Source organism: Salvelinus fontinalis, chromosome 33, assembly GCF_029448725.1.
Source record: "Salvelinus fontinalis isolate EN_2023a chromosome 33, ASM2944872v1, whole genome shotgun sequence".
NCBI lineage: Eukaryota > Metazoa > Chordata > Actinopteri > Salmoniformes > Salmonidae > Salvelinus > Salvelinus fontinalis.
Genome location: NC_074697.1, coordinates 4919124 through 4936623, shown reverse-complemented (window position 1 = coordinate 4936623; position 17500 = coordinate 4919124). Strand labels below are relative to the sequence as shown.

The 17500-nt window shown below is 39.7% G+C and overlaps 1 protein-coding gene across 2 annotated transcripts in view; it reads right to left on the bottom strand.

Moving 5' to 3' along the window:
• kcnab1a (potassium voltage-gated channel subfamily A regulatory beta subunit 1a) overlaps positions 1–17500 on the bottom strand; it is a 192796-nt gene that overhangs the window by 113889 nt on the left and 61407 nt on the right. Inside the window, exon 1 of one of the 2 annotated variants that reach the window (XM_055895050.1) lies at positions 16207–17388. The exons of the other annotated variant lie outside the window; for it this stretch is intronic. Coding sequence (XP_055751025.1) covers positions 16207–16406 — 200 coding nt within the window. The 5' untranslated portion in view covers positions 16407–17388. Of the gene's footprint in view, positions 1–16206; positions 17389–17500 lie in introns of those variants that run through there. 2 annotated transcript variants of the gene reach the window in all.

The following is a 17500-nucleotide window of genomic DNA, read 5'->3' as shown; positions in this document are numbered from 1 at the left end:
TTTCTAGGGGGTTTAGGGTTAAGGTTAGAATTAGTGTTAGGGTTAGAATTGAGTTAAATATTAAGGTTAGGAGCTAGGGTTAGTTGTAGGGTTAGGGTTAGGAGCTAGGGTTAGGTTTAGGGTTAGGATAAAGTTTAGGTTTTTGAGTTAGGGTTAGGGTTAGGGTTAGGGTTAGGGTAAGAGTACAGGTTAGGATTAGGGTTAGGTTTAGGGTTAGGATAAAGTTGAGGTTTTTGGGTTAGGGTTAGGGTTAGGGTAAGAGTACGGGTTAGGATTAGGGTTAGGTTTAGGGCTAGAGGTTAGGGAAAATAGGATTTTGAATGGGACTGAATTGTATTTCCCCACAAGGTTAGCTGTACAAGACTGTGTGCACATGTGTGTGTGCGTGCGTGCATGTGTGTGTGTGCGTGTGTGTAAAGTAAAGGGACTATCCTCCATGCTCCAAAGCTTTGGTACAATCACAGACATTTAAGACAAAGAATGAAGTCATATTCAATTATCACTTTGGGCTTTTCCTTTCTGGACGCCGTAGTCCAGCGAAGAAGAGTACAATAGGACGGCACTGTCTGCTTCAGTATGTGTGAATACTAATGAACCGAAGGCTCTGTGTGGGTTGATAGCATGCCTGTATCTGTGTATGTCTATATGAGTGAACAAGCTTTGCCCATACGATCAGAGATAACAAGAGAGAGGACAGAATGGGGCTGAAAAACCTTCCATTTTCGCTTTAACATGAAAACAACATTTTAAACAGTAACTCAAGAATATCAGAGTGCTTTCCCTCTACTCTCTATTCTCTATAGTAGCTGTTACTCTCTATTCTCTATAGTAACTGTTAATCTACCTCTCTATTCTCTATAGTAACTGTTACTCTCCATTCTCTATAGTAACTGTTAATCTACCTATCCATTCTCTATAGTAGCTGTTACTCTCTATTCTCTATAGTAACTGTTAGTCTACCTCTCTATTCTCTATAGTAACTGTTAGTCTACCTCTCTATTCTCTATAGTAACTGTTAGTCTACCTCTCTATTCTCTATAGTAACTGTTACTCTCTATTCTCTATAGTAGCTGTTAGTCTACCTTTCTATTCTCTATAGCAGCTGTTAGTCTACCTCTCTATTCTCTATAGTAACTGTTAGTCTACCTCTCTATTCTCTATAGTAACTGTTACTCTCTATTCTCTATAGTAGCTGTTAGTCTACCTTTCTATTCTCTATAGTAGCTGTTAGTCTACCTCTCTATTCTCTATAGTAACTGTTAGTGTACCTCTCCATTCTCTATAGTAGCTGTTAGTCTACCTCTCTATTCTCTATAGTAGCTGTTACTCTCCATTCTCTATAGTAACTATTACTCTCTATTCTCTATAGTAACTGTTACTCTCTATTCTCTATAGTAGCTGTTAGTCTACCTCTCTATTCTCTATAGTAGCTGTTAGTCTACCTCTCCATTCTCTATAGTAGCTGTTACTCTCCATTCTCTATAGTAGCTGTTAGTCTACCTCTCTATTCTCTATAGTAGCTGTTAGTCTACCTCTCCATTCTCTATAGTAGCTGTTACTCTCCATTCTCTATAGTAGCTGTTAGTCTACCTCTCTATTCTCTATAGTAGCTGTTAGTCTACCTCTCCATTCTCTATAGTAAATGTTAATCTCATTCTCTATAGTAGCTGTTACTTTCCATTCTCTATAGTAGCTGTTACTCTCCATTCTCTATAGTAGCTGTTACTTTCCATTCTCTATAGTAACTGTTAATCTCCATTCTCTATAGTAGCTGTTAATCTCCATTCTCTATAGTAGATGTTACTCTCCATTCTCTATAGTAGCTGTTAGTCTACCTCTCTATTCTCTATAGTAGCTGTTAGTCTACCTCTCTATTCTCTATAGTAGCTGTTAGTCTACCTCTCCATTCTCTATAGTAACTGTTACTCTCCATTCTCTATAGTAACTGTTAGTCTACCTCTCCATTCTCTATACTAGCTGTTAGTATCCGTTCTCTATAGTAGCTGTTAGTCTACCTCTCTATTCTCTATAGTAACTGTTAGTCTACCTCTCCATTCTCTATACTAGCTGTTAGTCTCCATTCTCTATAGTAGCTGTTACTCTCCATTCTCTATAGTAACTGTTAGTCTACCTCTCCATTCTCTATACTAGCTGTTAGTCTCCATTCTCTATAGTAACTGTTAGTCTACCTCTCCATTCTCTATAGTAACTGTTACTCTCCATTCTCTATAGCAGCTGTTAGTCTACCTCTCCATTCTCTATAGTAGCTGTTAGTCTACCTCTCCATTCTCTATAGTAACTGTTAGTCTACCTCTCCATTCTCTATAGTAACTGTTACTCTCCATTCTCTATAGTAGCTGTTAATCTCCATTCTCTATAGTAACTAATACTCTCCATTCTCTATAGTAGCTGTTACTCTCCATTCTCTATAGCAGCTGTTACTCTCCATTCTCTATAGTAGCTGTTAGTCTACCTCTCCATTCTCTATAGTAGCTGTTAGTCTACCTCTCCATTCTCTATAGTAGATGTTACTCTCCATTCTCTATAGTAGCTGTTACTCTCCATTCTCTATAGTAACTGTTACTCTCCATTCTCTATAGTAGCTGTTAGTCTACCTCTCCATTCTCTATAGTAGCTGTTAGTCTACCTCTCCATTCTCTATAGTAGCTGTTACTCTCCATTCTCTATAGTAGCTGTTAGTCTACCTCTCCATTCTCTATAATAGCTGTTAGTCTACCTCTCCATTCTCTATAGTAGCTGTTACTCTCCATTCTCTATAGTAGCTGTTAGTCTACCTCTCCATTCTCTATAGTAGCTGTTAGTCTACCTCTCCATTCTCTATAGTGACTGTTAGTCTACCTCTCCATTCTCTATAGTAACTGTTACTCTCCATTCTCTATAGTAACTGTTAGTCTACCTCTCCATTCTCTATAGTGGCTGTTAGTCTACCTCTCCATTCTCTATAGTAGCTGTTAGTCTAACTCTCCATTCTCTATAGTAGCTGTTAGTCTAACTCTCCATTCTCTATAGTAGCTGTTAGTCTAACTCTCCATTCTCTATAGTAACTGTTAGTCTACCTCTCCATTCTCTATAGTAGCTGTTAGTCTACCTCTCCATTCTCTATAGTAGCTGTTAGTCTAACTCTCCATTCTCTATAGTAGCTGTTAGTCTACCTCTCCATTCTCTATAGTAGCTGTTAGTCTACCTCTCCATTCTCTATAGTAACTGTTAGTCTACCTCTCCATTCTCTATAGTAACTGTTAGTCTACCTCTCCATTCTCTATAGTAGCTGTTAGTCTACCTCTCCATTCTCTATGGTAGCTGTTAGTCTACCTCTCCATTCTATATATTGACTGTTAGTCTACCTCTCCATTCTCTATAGTAACTGTTACTCTCCATTCTCTATAGTAGCTGTTAGTCTACCTCTCCATTCTCTATAGTAGCTGTTAGTGTACCTCTCCATTCTCTATAGTAACTGTTACTCTCCATTCTCTATAGTAGCTGTTAGTCTACCTCTCCATTCTCTATAGTAGCTGTTAGTCTACCTCTCCATTCTCTATAGTAGCTGTTACTCTCTATTCTCTATAGTAACTGTTACTCTCCATTCTCTATAGTGACTGTTAGTCTACCTCTCCATTCTCTATAGTAACTGTTACTCTCCATTCTCTATAGTAACTGTTAGTCTACCTCTCCATTCTCTATAGTAACTGTTACTCTCCATTCTCTATAGTAGCTGTTAGTCTACCTCTCCATTCTCTATAGTAGCTGTTACTCTACCTCTCCATTCTCTATAGTAACTGTTACTCTCCATTCTCTATAGTAACTGTTAGTCTACCTCTCCATTCTCTATAGTAGCTGTTAGTCTACCTCTCCATTCTCTATAGTAACTGTTACTCTCCATTCTCTATAGTAGCTGTTAGTCTACCTCTCCATTCTCTATAGTAACTGTTAGTCTACCTCTCCATTCTCTATAGTAGCTGTTAGTCTACCTCTCCATTCTCTATAGTAGCTGTTAGTCTACCTCTCCATTCTCTATAGTAGCTGTTGCTCTACCTCTCCATTCTCTATAGTAGCTGTTAGTCTACCTCTCCATTCTCTATAGTAGCTGTTAGTCTACCTCTCCATTCTCTATAGTAACTGTTACTCTCCATTCTCTATAGTAGCTGTTAGTCTACCTCTCCATTCTCTATAGTAACTGTTAGTCTACCTCTCCATTCTCTATAGTAACTGTTAGTCTACCTCTCCATTCTCTATAGTAACTGTTAGTCTACCTCTCCATTCTCTATAGTAGCTGTTAGTCCACCTCTCCATTCTCTATAGTAGCTGTTAGTCTACCTCTCCATTCTCTATGGTAGCTGTTAGTCTACCTCTCCATTCTCTATGGTAGCTATTAGTCTTCATCTCCATTCTCTATAGTGACTGTTAGTCTACCTCTCCATTCTCTATAGTAACTGTTACTCTCCATTCTCTATAGTAGCTGTTAGTCTACCTCTCCATTCTCTATAGTAGCTGTTAGTGTACCTCTCCATTCTCTATAGTAACTGTTACTCTCCATTCTCTATAGTAGCTGTTAGTCTACCTCTCCATTCTCTATAGTAGCTGTTAGTCTACCTCTCCATTCTCTATAGTGACTGTTAGTCTACCTCTCCATTCTCTATAGTAACTGTTACTCTCCATTCTCTATAGTAACTGTTAGTCTACCTCTCCATTCTCTATAGTAACTGTTACTCTCCATTCTCTATAGTAGCTGTTAGTCTACCTCTCCATTCTCTATAGTAGCTGTTACTCTCCATTCTCTATAGTAGCTGTTACTCTCCATTCTCTATAGTAGCTGTTACTCTCCATTCTCTATAGTAGCTGTTACTCTCCATTCTCTATAGTAACTGTTAGTCTACCTCTCCATTCTCTATAGTAGCTGTTACTCTCCATTCTCTATAGTGACTGTTATTCTACCTCTCCATTCTCTATAGTAGCTGTTACTCTACCTCTCCATTCTCTATAGTAACTGCTACTCTCCATTCTCTATAGTAGCTGTTAGTCTACCTCTCCATTCTCTATAGTAACTGTTAGTCTACCTCTCCATTCTCTATAGTAGCTGTTAGTCTACCTCTCCATTCTCTATAGTAACTGTTACTCTCCATTCTCTATAGTAGCTGTTAGTCTACCTCTCCATTCTCTATAGTAACTGTTACTCTCCATTCTCTATAGTAGCTGTTAGTCTACCTCTCCATTCTCTATAGTAACTGTTAGTCTACCTCTCCATTCTCTATAGTAGCTGTTAGTCTACCTCTCCATTCTCTATAGTAGCTGTTAGTCTACCTCTCCATTCTCTATAGTAACTGCTACTCTCCATTCTCTATAGTAGCTGTTAGTCTACCTCTCCATTCTCTATAGTAGCTGTTAGTCTACCTCTCCATTCTCTATAGTAACTGTTAGTCTACCTCTCCATTCTCTATAGTAGCTGTTAGTCCACCTCTCCATTCTCTATAGTAGCTGTTAGTCTACCTCTCCATTCTCTATGGTAGCTGTTAGTCTACCTCTCCATTCTCTATGGTAGCTATTAGTCTACATCTCCATTCTCTATAGTGACTGTTAGTCTACCTCTCCATTCTCTATAGTAACTGTTACTCTCCATTCTCTATAGTAGCTGTTAGTCTACCTCTCCATTCTCTATAGTAGCTGTTAGTGTACCTCTCCATTCTCTATAGTAACTGTTACTCTCCATTCTCTATAGTAGCTGTTAGTCTACCTCTCCATTCTCTATAGTAGCTGTTAGTCTACCTCTCCATTCTCTATAGTGACTGTTAGTCTACCTCTCCATTCTCTATAGTAACTGTTACTCTCCATTCTCTATAGTAACTGTTAGTCTACCTCTCCATTCTCTATAGTAACTGTTACTCTCCATTCTCTATAGTAGCTGTTAGTCTACCTCTCCATTCTCTATAGTAGCTGTTACTCTCCATTCTCTATAGTAGCTGTTACTCTCCATTCTCTATAGTAGCTGTTACTCTCCATTCTCTATAGTAGCTGTTACTCTCCATTCTCTATAGTAACTGTTAGTCTACCTCTCCATTCTCTATAGTAGCTGTTACTCTCCATTCTCTATAGTGACTGTTATTCTACCTCTCCATTCTCTATAGTAGCTGTTACTCTACCTCTCCATTCTCTATAGTAACTGCTACTCTCCATTCTCTATAGTAGCTGTTAGTCTACCTCTCCATTCTCTATAGTAACTGTTAGTCTACCTCTCCATTCTCTATAGTAGCTGTTAGTCTACCTCTCCATTCTCTATAGTAACTGTTACTCTCCATTCTCTATAGTAGCTGTTAGTCTACCTCTCCATTCTCTATAGTAACTGTTACTCTCCATTCTCTATAGTAGCTGTTAGTCTACCTCTCCATTCTCTATAGTAACTGTTAGTCTACCTCTCCATTCTCTATAGTAGCTGTTAGTCTACCTCTCCATTCTCTATAGTAGCTGTTAGTCTACCTCTCCATTCTCTATAGTAACTGCTACTCTCCATTCTCTATAGTAGCTGTTAGTCTACCTCTCCATTCTCTATAGTAGCTGTTAGTCTACCTCTCCATTCTCTATATTAGCTGTTAGTCTACCTCTCCATTCTCTATAGTAGCTGTTAGTCTACCTCTCCATTCTCTATAGTGACTGTTAATCTACCTCTCCATTCTCTATAGTAGCTGTTACTCTCTATTCTCTATAGTAACTGTTAGTCTACCTCTCCATTCTCTATAGTAGCTGTTACTCTCTATTCTCTATAGTAACTGTTAGTCTACCTCCTCATTCTCTATAGTGACTGTTAATCTACCTCTCCATTCTCTATAGTAGCTGTTACTCTCTATTCTCTATAGTAACTGTTAGTCTACCTCTCCATTCTCTATAGTAACTGTTACTCTCCATTCTCTATAGTAACTGTTAGTCTACCTCTCCATTCTCTATAGTAGCTGTTAGTCTACCTCTCTATTCTATATAGTAGCTGTTACTCTCCATTCTCTATAGTAGCTGTTACTCTCCATTCTCTATAGTAGCTGTTACTCTCCATTCTCTATACTAGCTGTTAGTCTACCTCTCCATTCTCTTTAGTAACTGTTAGTCTACCTCTCCATTCTCTATAGTAGCTGTTACTCTCCATTCTCTATAGTAACTGTTACTCTCCATTCTCTATAGCAGCTGTTAGTCTACCTCTCTATTCTCTATATTAGCTGTTACTCTCCATTCTCTATAGCAGCTGTTAGTCTACCTCTCTATTCTCTATAGTAGCTGTTAATCTCCATTCTCTATAGCAGCTGTTACTCTCCATTCTCTATAGCAGCTGTTAGTCTACCTCTCCATTCTCTATAGTAACTGTTACTCTCCATTCTCTATAGCAGCTGTTAGTCTACCTCTCCATTCTCTATAGTAGCTGTTACTCTAAATTCTCTATAGTAGCTGTTAGTCTACCTCTCTATTCTCTATAGTAACTGTTAATCTCCATTGTCTATAGTAACTGTTACTCTCCATTCTCTATAGCAGCTGTTAGTCTACCTCTCTATTCTCTATAGTAACTGTTACTCTCCATTCTCTATAGTAGCTGTTACTCTACCTCTCCATTCTCTATAGTAGCTGTTAGTCTACCTCTCCATTCTCTATAGTAGCTGTTACTCTCCATTCTCTATAGTAGCTGTTAGTCTACCTCTCCATTCTCTATAATAGCTGTTAGTCTACCTCTCCATTCTCTATAGTAGCTGTTAGTCTACCTCTCCATTCTCTATAGTAGCTGTTAGTCTACCTCTCCATTCTCTATAATAGCTGTTAGTCTACCTCTCCATTCTCTATAGTAGCTGTTAGTCTACCTCTCCATTCTCTATGGTAGCTGTTAGTCTACCTCTCCATTCTCTATAGTGACTGTTAGTCTACCTCTCCATTCTCTATAGTAACTGTTACTCTCCATTCTCTATAGTAACTGTTAGTCTACCTCTCCATTCTCTATAGTGGCTGTTAGTCTACCTCTCCATTCTCTATAGTAGCTGTTAGTCTACCTCTCCATTCTCTTTAGTAGCTGTTAGTCTACCTCTCCATTCTCTATAGTAGCTGTTAGTCTACCTCTCCATTCTCTATAGTAGCTGTTAGTCTACCTCTCCATTCTCTATAGTAGCTGTTAGTCTACCTCTCCATTCTCTATAGTAGCTGTTAGTCTACCTCTCCATTCTCTATAGTAGCTGTTAGTCTACCTCTCCATTCTCTATAGTAACTGTTACTCTCCATTCTCTATAGTAACTGTTAGTCTACCTCTCCATTCTCTATAGTAACTGTTACTCTCCATTCTCTATAGTAGCTGTTAGTCTACCTCTCCATTCTCTATAGTAGCTGTTAGTCTACCTCTCCATTCTCTATAGTAGCTGTTACTCTCTATTCTCTATAGTAGCTGTTACTTTCCATTCTCTATAGTGACTGTTAGTCTACCTCTCCATTCTCTATAGTAACTGTTACTCTCCATTCTCTATAGTAACTGTTAGTCTACCTCTCCATTCTCTATAGTAACTGTTACTCTCCATTCTCTATAGTAGCTGTTAGTCTACCTCTACATTCTCTATAGTAGCTGTTACTCTCCATTCTCTATAGTAGCTGTTACTCTCCATTCTCTATAGTAACTGTTAGTCTACCTCTCCATTCTCTATAGTAGCTGTTACTCTCCATTCTCTATAGTGACTGTTAGTCTACCTCTCCATTCTCTATAGTAGCTGTTACTCTACCTCTCCATTCTCTATAGTAACTGTTACTCTCCATTCTCTATAGTAACTGTTAGTCTCCATTCTCTATAGTAGCTGTTAGTCTACCTCTCCATTCTCTATAGTAACTGTTACTCTCCATTCTCTATAGTAGCTGTTAGTCTACCTCTCCATTCTCTATAGTAACTGTTAGTCTACCTCTCCATTCTCTATAGTAGCTGTTAGTCTACCTCTCCATTCTCTATAGTAACTGTTACTCTCCATTCTCTATAGTAGCTGTTAGTCTACCTCTCCATTCTCTATAGTAGCTGTTGCTCTACCTCTCCATTCTCAATAGTAGCTGATAGTCTACCTCTCTATTCTCTATAGTAGCTGTTAATCTCCATTCTCTATAGCAGCTGTTACTCTCCATTCTCTATAGCAGCTGTTAGTCTACCTCTCCATTCTCTATAGTAGCTGTTAGTCTACCTCTCCATTCTCTATAGCAGCTGTTAGTCTACCTCTCCATTCTCTATAGTAGCTGTTAGTCTACCTCTCCATTCTCTATAGTAGCTGTTACTCTACCTCTCCATTCTCTATAGTAGCTGTTAGTCTACCTCTCCATTCTCTATAGTAACTGTTAGTCTACCTCTCCATTCTCTATAGTAGCTGTTACTCTACCTCTCCATTCTCTATAGTAGCTGTTACTCTACCTCTCCATTCTCTATAGTAACTGCTACTCTCCATTCTCTATAGTAGCTGTTAGTCTACCTCTCCATTCTCTATAGTAGCTGTTAGTCTACCTCTCCATTCTCTATATTAGCTGTTAGTCTACCTCTCCATTCTCTATAGTAGCTGTTAGTCTACCTCTCCATTCTCTATAGTGACTGTTAATCTACCTCTCCATTCTCTATAGTAGCTGTTACTCTCCATTCTCTATAGTAGCTGTTACTCTCTTTTCTCTATAGTAACTGTTAGTCTACCTCTCCATTCTCTATAGTAGCTGTTACTCTCTATTCTCTATAGTAACTGTTAGTCTACCTCTCCATTCTCTATAGTAACTGTTACTCTCCATTCTCTATAGTAACTGTTAGTCTACCTCTCCATTCTCTATAGTAGCTGTTAGTCTACCTCTCCATTCTCTATAGCAGCTGTTACTCTCCATTCTCTATAGCAGCTGTTAGTCTACCTCTCTATTCTCTATAGTAGCTGTTAATCTCCATTCTCTATAGCAGCTGTTACTCTCCATTCTCTATAGCAGCTGTTAGTCTACCTCTCCATTCTCTATAGTAACTGTTACTCTCCATTCTCTATAGTTGCTGTTAATCTACCTCTCCATTCTCTATAGTAGCTGTTAGTCTACCTCTCCATTCTCTATAGTAACTGTTACTCTCCATTCTCTATAGTAGCTGTTAGTCTACCTCTCTATTCTCTATAGTAACTGTTACTCTCCATTCTCTATAGTAACTGTTACTCTCCATTCTCTATAGTAGCTGTTAGTCTATCTCTCCATTCTCCATAGTAGCTGTTACTCTCCATTCTCTATAGTAGCTGTTAGTCTACCTCTCCATTCTCTATAGTAACTGTTAGTCTACCTCTCCATTCTCTATAGTAGCTGTTACTCTCCATTCTCTATAGTAACTGTTAGTCTACCTCTATTCTCTATAGTAGCTGTTAGTCTACCTCTCTTTTCTCTATAGTAACTGTTACTCTCCATTCTCTATAGTAGCTGTTACTCTCCATTCTCTATAGTAACTGTTAGTCTACCTCTCCATTCTCTATAGTAACTGCTACTCTCCATTCTCTATAGTAACTGTTAGTCTACCTCTCTATTCTCTATAGTAACTGTTAGTCTACCTCTCTATTCTCTATAGTAACTGCTACTCTCCATTCTCTATAGTAACTGTTAGTCTACCTCTCTATTCTCTATAGTAACTGTTAGTCTACCTCTCCATTCTCTATACTAGCTGTTAGTCTACCTCTCTATTCTCTATAGTAGCTGTTAGTCTACCTCTCTATTCTCTATAGTAACTGCTACTCTCCATTCTCTATAGTAACTGTTAGTCTACCTCTCTATTCTCTATAGTAACTGTTAGTCTACCTCTCTATTCTCTATAGTAACTGTTACTCTCCATTCTCTATAGTAGCTGTTACTCTCCATTCTCTATAGTAACTGTTAGTCTACCTCTCTATTCTCTATAGTAGCTGTTAGTCTACCTCTCCATTCTCTATAGTAGCTGTTAGTCTACCTCTCCATTCTCTATAGTAGCTGTTAGTCTACCTCTCCATTCTCTATAGTAGCTGTTAGTCTACCTCTCCATTCTCTATAGTAGCTGTTAGTCTACCTCTCCATTCTCTATAGTAGCTGTTAGTCTACCTCTCCATTCTCTATAGTAGCTGTTAGTCTACCTCTCTATTCTCTATAGTAGCTGTTACTCTCCATTCTCTATAGTAGCTGTTACTCTCCATTCTCTATAGTAGCTGTTACTCTCTATTCTCTATAGTAGCTGTTACTCTCCATTCTCTATAGTAGCTGTTACTCTCCATTCTCTATAGTAACTGTTACTCTCCATTCTCTATAGTAGCTGTTAGTCTACCTCTCCATTCTCTATAGTAACTGTTACTCTCCATTCTCTATAGTAGCTGTTACTCTCCATTCTCTATAGTAACTGTTACTCTCCATTCTCTATAGTAACTGTTACTCTCCATTCTCTATAGTAGCTGTTAGTCTACCTCTCCATTCTCTATAGTAACTGTTACTCTCCATTCTCTATAGTAGCTGTTAGTCTACCTCTCCATTCTCTATAGTAACTGTTACTCTCCATTCTCTATAGTAGCTGTTAGTCTACCTCTCCATTCTCTATAGTAACTGTTACTCTCCATTCTCTATAGTAGCTGTTAGTCTACCTCTCCATTCTCTAAAGTAACTGTTAGTCTACCTCTCCATTCTCTATAGTAACTGTTAGTCTCCATTCTCTATAGTAGCTGTTAGTCTACCTCTCCATTCTCTATAGTAGCTGTTACTCTCCATTCTCTATAGTAGCTGTTACTCTCTATTCTCTATAGTAACTGTTAGTCTACCTCTCCATTCTCTATAGTAACTGTTACTCTCCATTCTCTATAGTAGCTGTTAGTCTACCTCTCTATTCTCTATAGTAGCTGTTAATGAACCTCTCCATTCTCTATAGTAACTGTTACTCTCCATTCTCTATAGTAGCTGTTACTCTCCATTCTCTATAGTAACTGTTACTTTCCATTCTCTATAGTAACTGTTAGTCTACCTCTCCATTCTCTATAGTAGCTGTTACTCTCTATTCTCTATAGTAGCTGTTAGTCTACCTCTCTATTCTCTATAGTAGCTGTTAGTCTACCTCTCCATTCTCTATAGTAGCTGTTACTCTCCATTCTCTATAGTAGCTGTTACTCTCCATTCTCTATAGTAGCTGTTAGTCTACCTCTCCATTCTCTATAGTAACTGTTAGTCTACCTCTCCATTCTCTATAGTAGCTGTTACTCTCCATTCTCTATAGTAACTGTTACTCTCCATTCTCTATAGTAACTATTAGTCTACCTCTCCATTCTCTATAGTAGCTGTTAGTCTACCTCTCCATTCTCTATAGTAGCTGTTACTCTCCATTCTCTATAGTAGCTGTTACTCTCCATTCTCTATAGTAGCTGTTAGTCTACCTCTCCATTCTCTATAGTAGCTGTTAGTCTACCTCTCCATTCTCTATAGTAACTGTTAGTCTACCTCTCCATTCTCTATAGTAGCTGTTACTCTCCAATCTCTATAGTAGCTGTTAGTCTACCTCTCCATTCTCTATAGTAGCTGTTACTCTCCATTCTCTATAGTAGCTGTTAGTCTACCTCTCCATTCTCTTTAGTAACTGTTAGTCTACCTCTCCATTCTCTATAGTAGCTGTTACTCTCCATTCTCTATAGTAGCTGTTAATCTCCATTCTCTATAGTAGCTGTTAGTCTACCTCTCCATTCTCTATAGTAGCTGTTACTCTCCATTCTCTATAGTAGCTGTTAATCTCCATTCTCTATAGTAGCTGTTAGTCTACCTCTCCATTCTCTTTAGTAACTGTTAGTCTACCTCTCTATTCTCTATAGTAGCTGTTAGTCTACCTCCCCATTCTCTATAGTAGCTGTTACTCTCCATTCTCTATAGTAGCTGTTAGTCTACCTCTCCATTCTCTATAGTAGCTGTTACTCTCCATTCTCTATAGTAACTGTTAGTCTACCTCTCCATTCTCTATAGTAACTGCTACTCTCCATTCTCTATAGTAACTGTTAGTCTACCTCTCCATTCTCTATAGTAGCTGTTACTCTCCATTCTCTATAGTAGCTGTTACGCTCCATTCTCTATAGTAGCTGTTACTCTCCATTCTCTATAGTAACTGTTAGAGAGAGAGAGAGAGAGAGAGAGAGAGAGAGAGAGAGAGAGAGAGAGAGAGAGAGAGAGAGAGAGAGAGAGAGAGAGAGAGAGAGAGAGAGAGAGAGAGAGAGAGAGAGAGAGAGAGAGAGAGAGAGAGAGAGAGAGAGAGAGAGCGAAAGAGAGAGAGAGAGAGAGAGAGAGAGAGCGAGAGAGAGCGAGAGCGAGCGAGAGAGAGAGCGAGAGCGAGAGAGAGCGAGAGCGAGAGCGAGAGCGAGAGCGAGAGCGAGAGCGAGAGCGAGAGCGAGAGCGAGAGCGAGAGCGAGAGAGAGACCAAATCTCAATGGGATTTCCCAAAAGGCTCCCTAGGTGTCTTCCATCAATACATTGATTATTGATTATATACACTTTAGTTGATTGGTGTCAGAGTCAAAATGTTGATTTTCAATCTCATAGTGTGTGTGTGTGTGTGTTTCACCCGTTTCCTAGATCAAGGTGCAACACGGTCAGATGATAATTACATCTACACAGGGGTGGTGCAGATATCTGCTACATGATGTATGCGTTTTCCACACCACATGTTTGTGATGCATCAGATGACTCTCTGACACAGAATATACTTATATCTTATAACCATGCATCATAAAACCCTGCTCAGTTATTCTCTGCTCTTAAATCCCTGCAGTACAATTATATATATATATATATATATATATACATATATATATATATTTATATATATATATATACACTACCGGTCAAAAAAAAGGGGTTTTCTTAATTTTTACTGTTTTCTACATTGTAGAATAATAGTGAAGACATCAAGACTATGAAATAACAGATATGGAATCATGAAGTACTAAAAAAGTGTTAAACAGATCAACTTATCTTTTGTATTTGAGATTCTTCAAATAGCCACCCATTGCCTTGATGACAGCTTTGCACACTCTTGGCATTCTCTCAACCAACTTCACCTGGAATGCTTTTGCAACAGTCTTGAAGGAGTTCCCACATATCCTGAGCACTTGTTGGCTGCTTTACCTTCCCTCTGCGGTCCAACTCATCGCAAATCATCTCAATTTGGTTGAGGTCGGGTGATTGTGGAGGCCAGGTCATCTGATCCAGCACTCCATCACTCTACTGCTTGGTCAAATATCCCTTACACAGACTGGAGGTGTGTTTGGTCATTGTCCTATTGAAAAACAAGTGATAGTCCCACTAAGTGCAAACCAGATGTGATGGAATGCTGTGGTAGCCGTGCTGGTTAAGTGTGCCTTGAATTCTTAATAAATCACAGACAGTGTCAACAGCAAAGCACCCCCACACCATCACACCTTCTCCTCCATGCTTCACGGTGGGAACCACACATGCAGAGATCATCTGTACACCTACTCTGCGTCTCACAAAGACACGGTGGTTGGAACCAAAAATCTCCAATTTGGACTCCAGACCAAAGGACAGATTTCCACCGGTCTAATGTCCATTGCTTGTGTTTCTTGGCCCTAGCAAGTCTCTTCTTATTATTGTTGTCCTTTAGTAGTGGTTTCTTTGAAGAAATTCGACCATGAAGGCCTGATTCACACAGTCTCCTCTGAACAGTTGATGTTGAGATGTGTCTGTTACTTGAACACTGTGAAGCATTTATTTGGGCTTCAATTTCTGAGGCTGGTAACTCTAATGAACTTATCCTCTGCAGCAGAGGTAACTCTGCGTCTTCCATTGCTGTGGCGGTCCTCATGAGAACCAGTTTCATCATAGCGCCTGATGGTTCTTGCGACTGCACTTGAAGAAACGTTCAAAGTTATTGACATTTTCCATATTGACTGACCTAAGTAATGATGCTGTCATTTCTCTTTGCTTATTTGAGCTGTTCTTGCCATAATATGGACTTGGTCTTTATGGTCTTTTACCAAATAGGGCTATCTTCTATATATCCCCCTTACCTTGTCACAACACAACTGATTGGCTCAAACGCATTAAGAAGGAAAGAAATTTCACAAATTAACTTTTAACAAGGCATACCTGTTAACTGAAATTCATTCCAGGTGACTAATCATGAAGCTGGTTGAGAGAATGCCAAGAGTGTGCAAAGCTATCATCAAGGCAAAGGGTGGCTATTTGAGGAATCTCACATATAAAATATATATTGATTTGTTTGACACTTTTTTGGTTACTACATTATTCCGTATCTGTTATTTTCTAGTTTTGATGTCTTCACTAATATTCTACAATGTAGAAAATAGTAAAAATAAAGAAAAACCCTTGAATGAGTAGGTTGTAAAACCTCTGACCGGTAGTGTATGTCACCAGATACCTGCAGCACAATGTGTTGTCTTACAGGATCAGCCAAAGTAGTACGGAGCCCCCGAAGCAAATTAGGGATAAGTGCATTACTAATGGGCACGACGACAGATGTTTCACCTACAGATGTGCTATCTTAATTTGATCACTCTGTTGTTCCAGAGAATTTCCCTGAGCAACAGGAAATTCCAATTGTAATGTATTCAAGGTTTAAAAAGGCTACTAAAGTTTTTAATTTCCATTTAAAAATGTCAGACTTGATTTGTCCTCACCAAAAATGTATCAACCCTTATAAGAATATCCATCAATTGTAATCCACATAATAATTCCCATTTCCTGTTACAGATGGATTATTTTACCTGCGGTGAGAAACTGGTCGAAACTGTCCTTCAAACAACTTTCCTCTGCATCCCTACTATGCTACACCCTCATCTATCCACAATGAATCACTCACACTCTCACTCATGTACATACACACACACACACAGAAACAAACACCAGGTGAGCTTGAAGTGGTAAATATATGGCTAGAAGAAAAGTCACAGAGAGAGAGAGAGAGAGAGAGAGAGAGAGAGAGAGAGAGAGAGAGAGAGAGAGAGAGAGAGAGAGAGAGAGAAAAGCAGAAAATATATTCAAAGAGTCCACTTGAACCACACAAACACACTAAAGTCCACAACATCTGTATACTTAGACACGTTAATGACACACACACTCTATGCTATCCCCCAGCTTCAGCCACATACTCTCTCTCACACACACACACACACGCAAGCACACGCGCAAGCACACAGACACACATGCTCACGCACTCACACACACACTCACCTGTATTTCATGCCGGTCAGTTTCCCCGTGGACTCTTTGAGGGAGATGTGGTGTCGGGGTGCGAACGCCCCAAAGCTGCGTGCTATAATGGCCACGGTTCTGAACTTGGCCCGCGCTGCATTCCCCGGGCTGGTGGCATTCTTGTGATCCCCATTTCCACGTTTCATGTGGGGGTCCGTACAGGCTATAGACACCTGCATGGCTGGGCTGGATGGACCGACTGACACTCACAGAGAAATGTTCAGGACAGAGAGTCCAAGAGAAGTGGATGAATAGAGAGAGAGACTGAGATAAAGTTTTAAAATGTCTTGATCTTTTGTTGAAATGACCTGTTGATGTTACAATGTCCTGTCTTCTTTCCGTGTTAAAATGTCCTGTCTTCTTTCCGTGTTAAAATGTCCTGTCTTCTTTCCGTGTTAAAATGTCCTGTCTTCTTTCCGTGTTAAAATGTCCCTTCTTCTTTCCGTGTTTAAAATGTTGTTTCTTTCTCAGTGTTGTTGTTTTGTAACTCAGGAAGTCTTCTCGATGTTGTAGGTAATTATCTTCCCTCTGAAGAAAAAAGTCAGTCCTCACAGCAAGGAGATGACAAACTTCCCCCTTCTTGTCTTCTCCTGGAGAGAATACCGTATTCCTTCCTGTCTTCTCCTGGAGAGAATATCTAAAAGTGGTCGGAAGAGTGCCAGTCAGAATGCTGAGAAGTCCAGAGAAGCTGGAGTGATTCCAGAGGGACGCGATGAGCGCGGAATCTGGTCAGGACCGGTCATCATGTCTTGTCTAACCACAGAGAGAGAGGGAGGAGGGTAATGTTGGGGATGGGGTCAGAGGAGGGGTGAGGAGAGGGGGAAGGATGAGGGTTGATCTCAGGACTGGTGCTCTGTCATCTTTCACGGCGTTCAGCTTCTTCTCCTCTTATGATGTCTTATTCTCCAAGCCTCTTTCACGTTCTCTTGCTCCAGCCTGCCGATGTTAATGTCTGTCACTAATGTGCATCTGCCCCAGATTCCCCTCTTCCCTTTCTCCTCTTATATTATCTTTCTCTACGTCACTCTACCCTTCTTTTCTTTCGTTCTCAGCACTATAGCTCCGTCTCCTCTGGTGCTCCTGCCGGGCAGTGAGTAGCATGCAGCGCTCTCTCTCACTCTCTCTCTCGCTCTCTCACTCACTCTCTCTCTCTCCATCTCTCGCTCTCTCACTCACTCTCTCTCTCTCCATCTCTCTCTCACTCTGTCTCCCTTTCTCTCTCTCTCTCTCTCTCTCTCTCTGCATAGCTCTCTCTCTCTCTCTCACTCTCTCT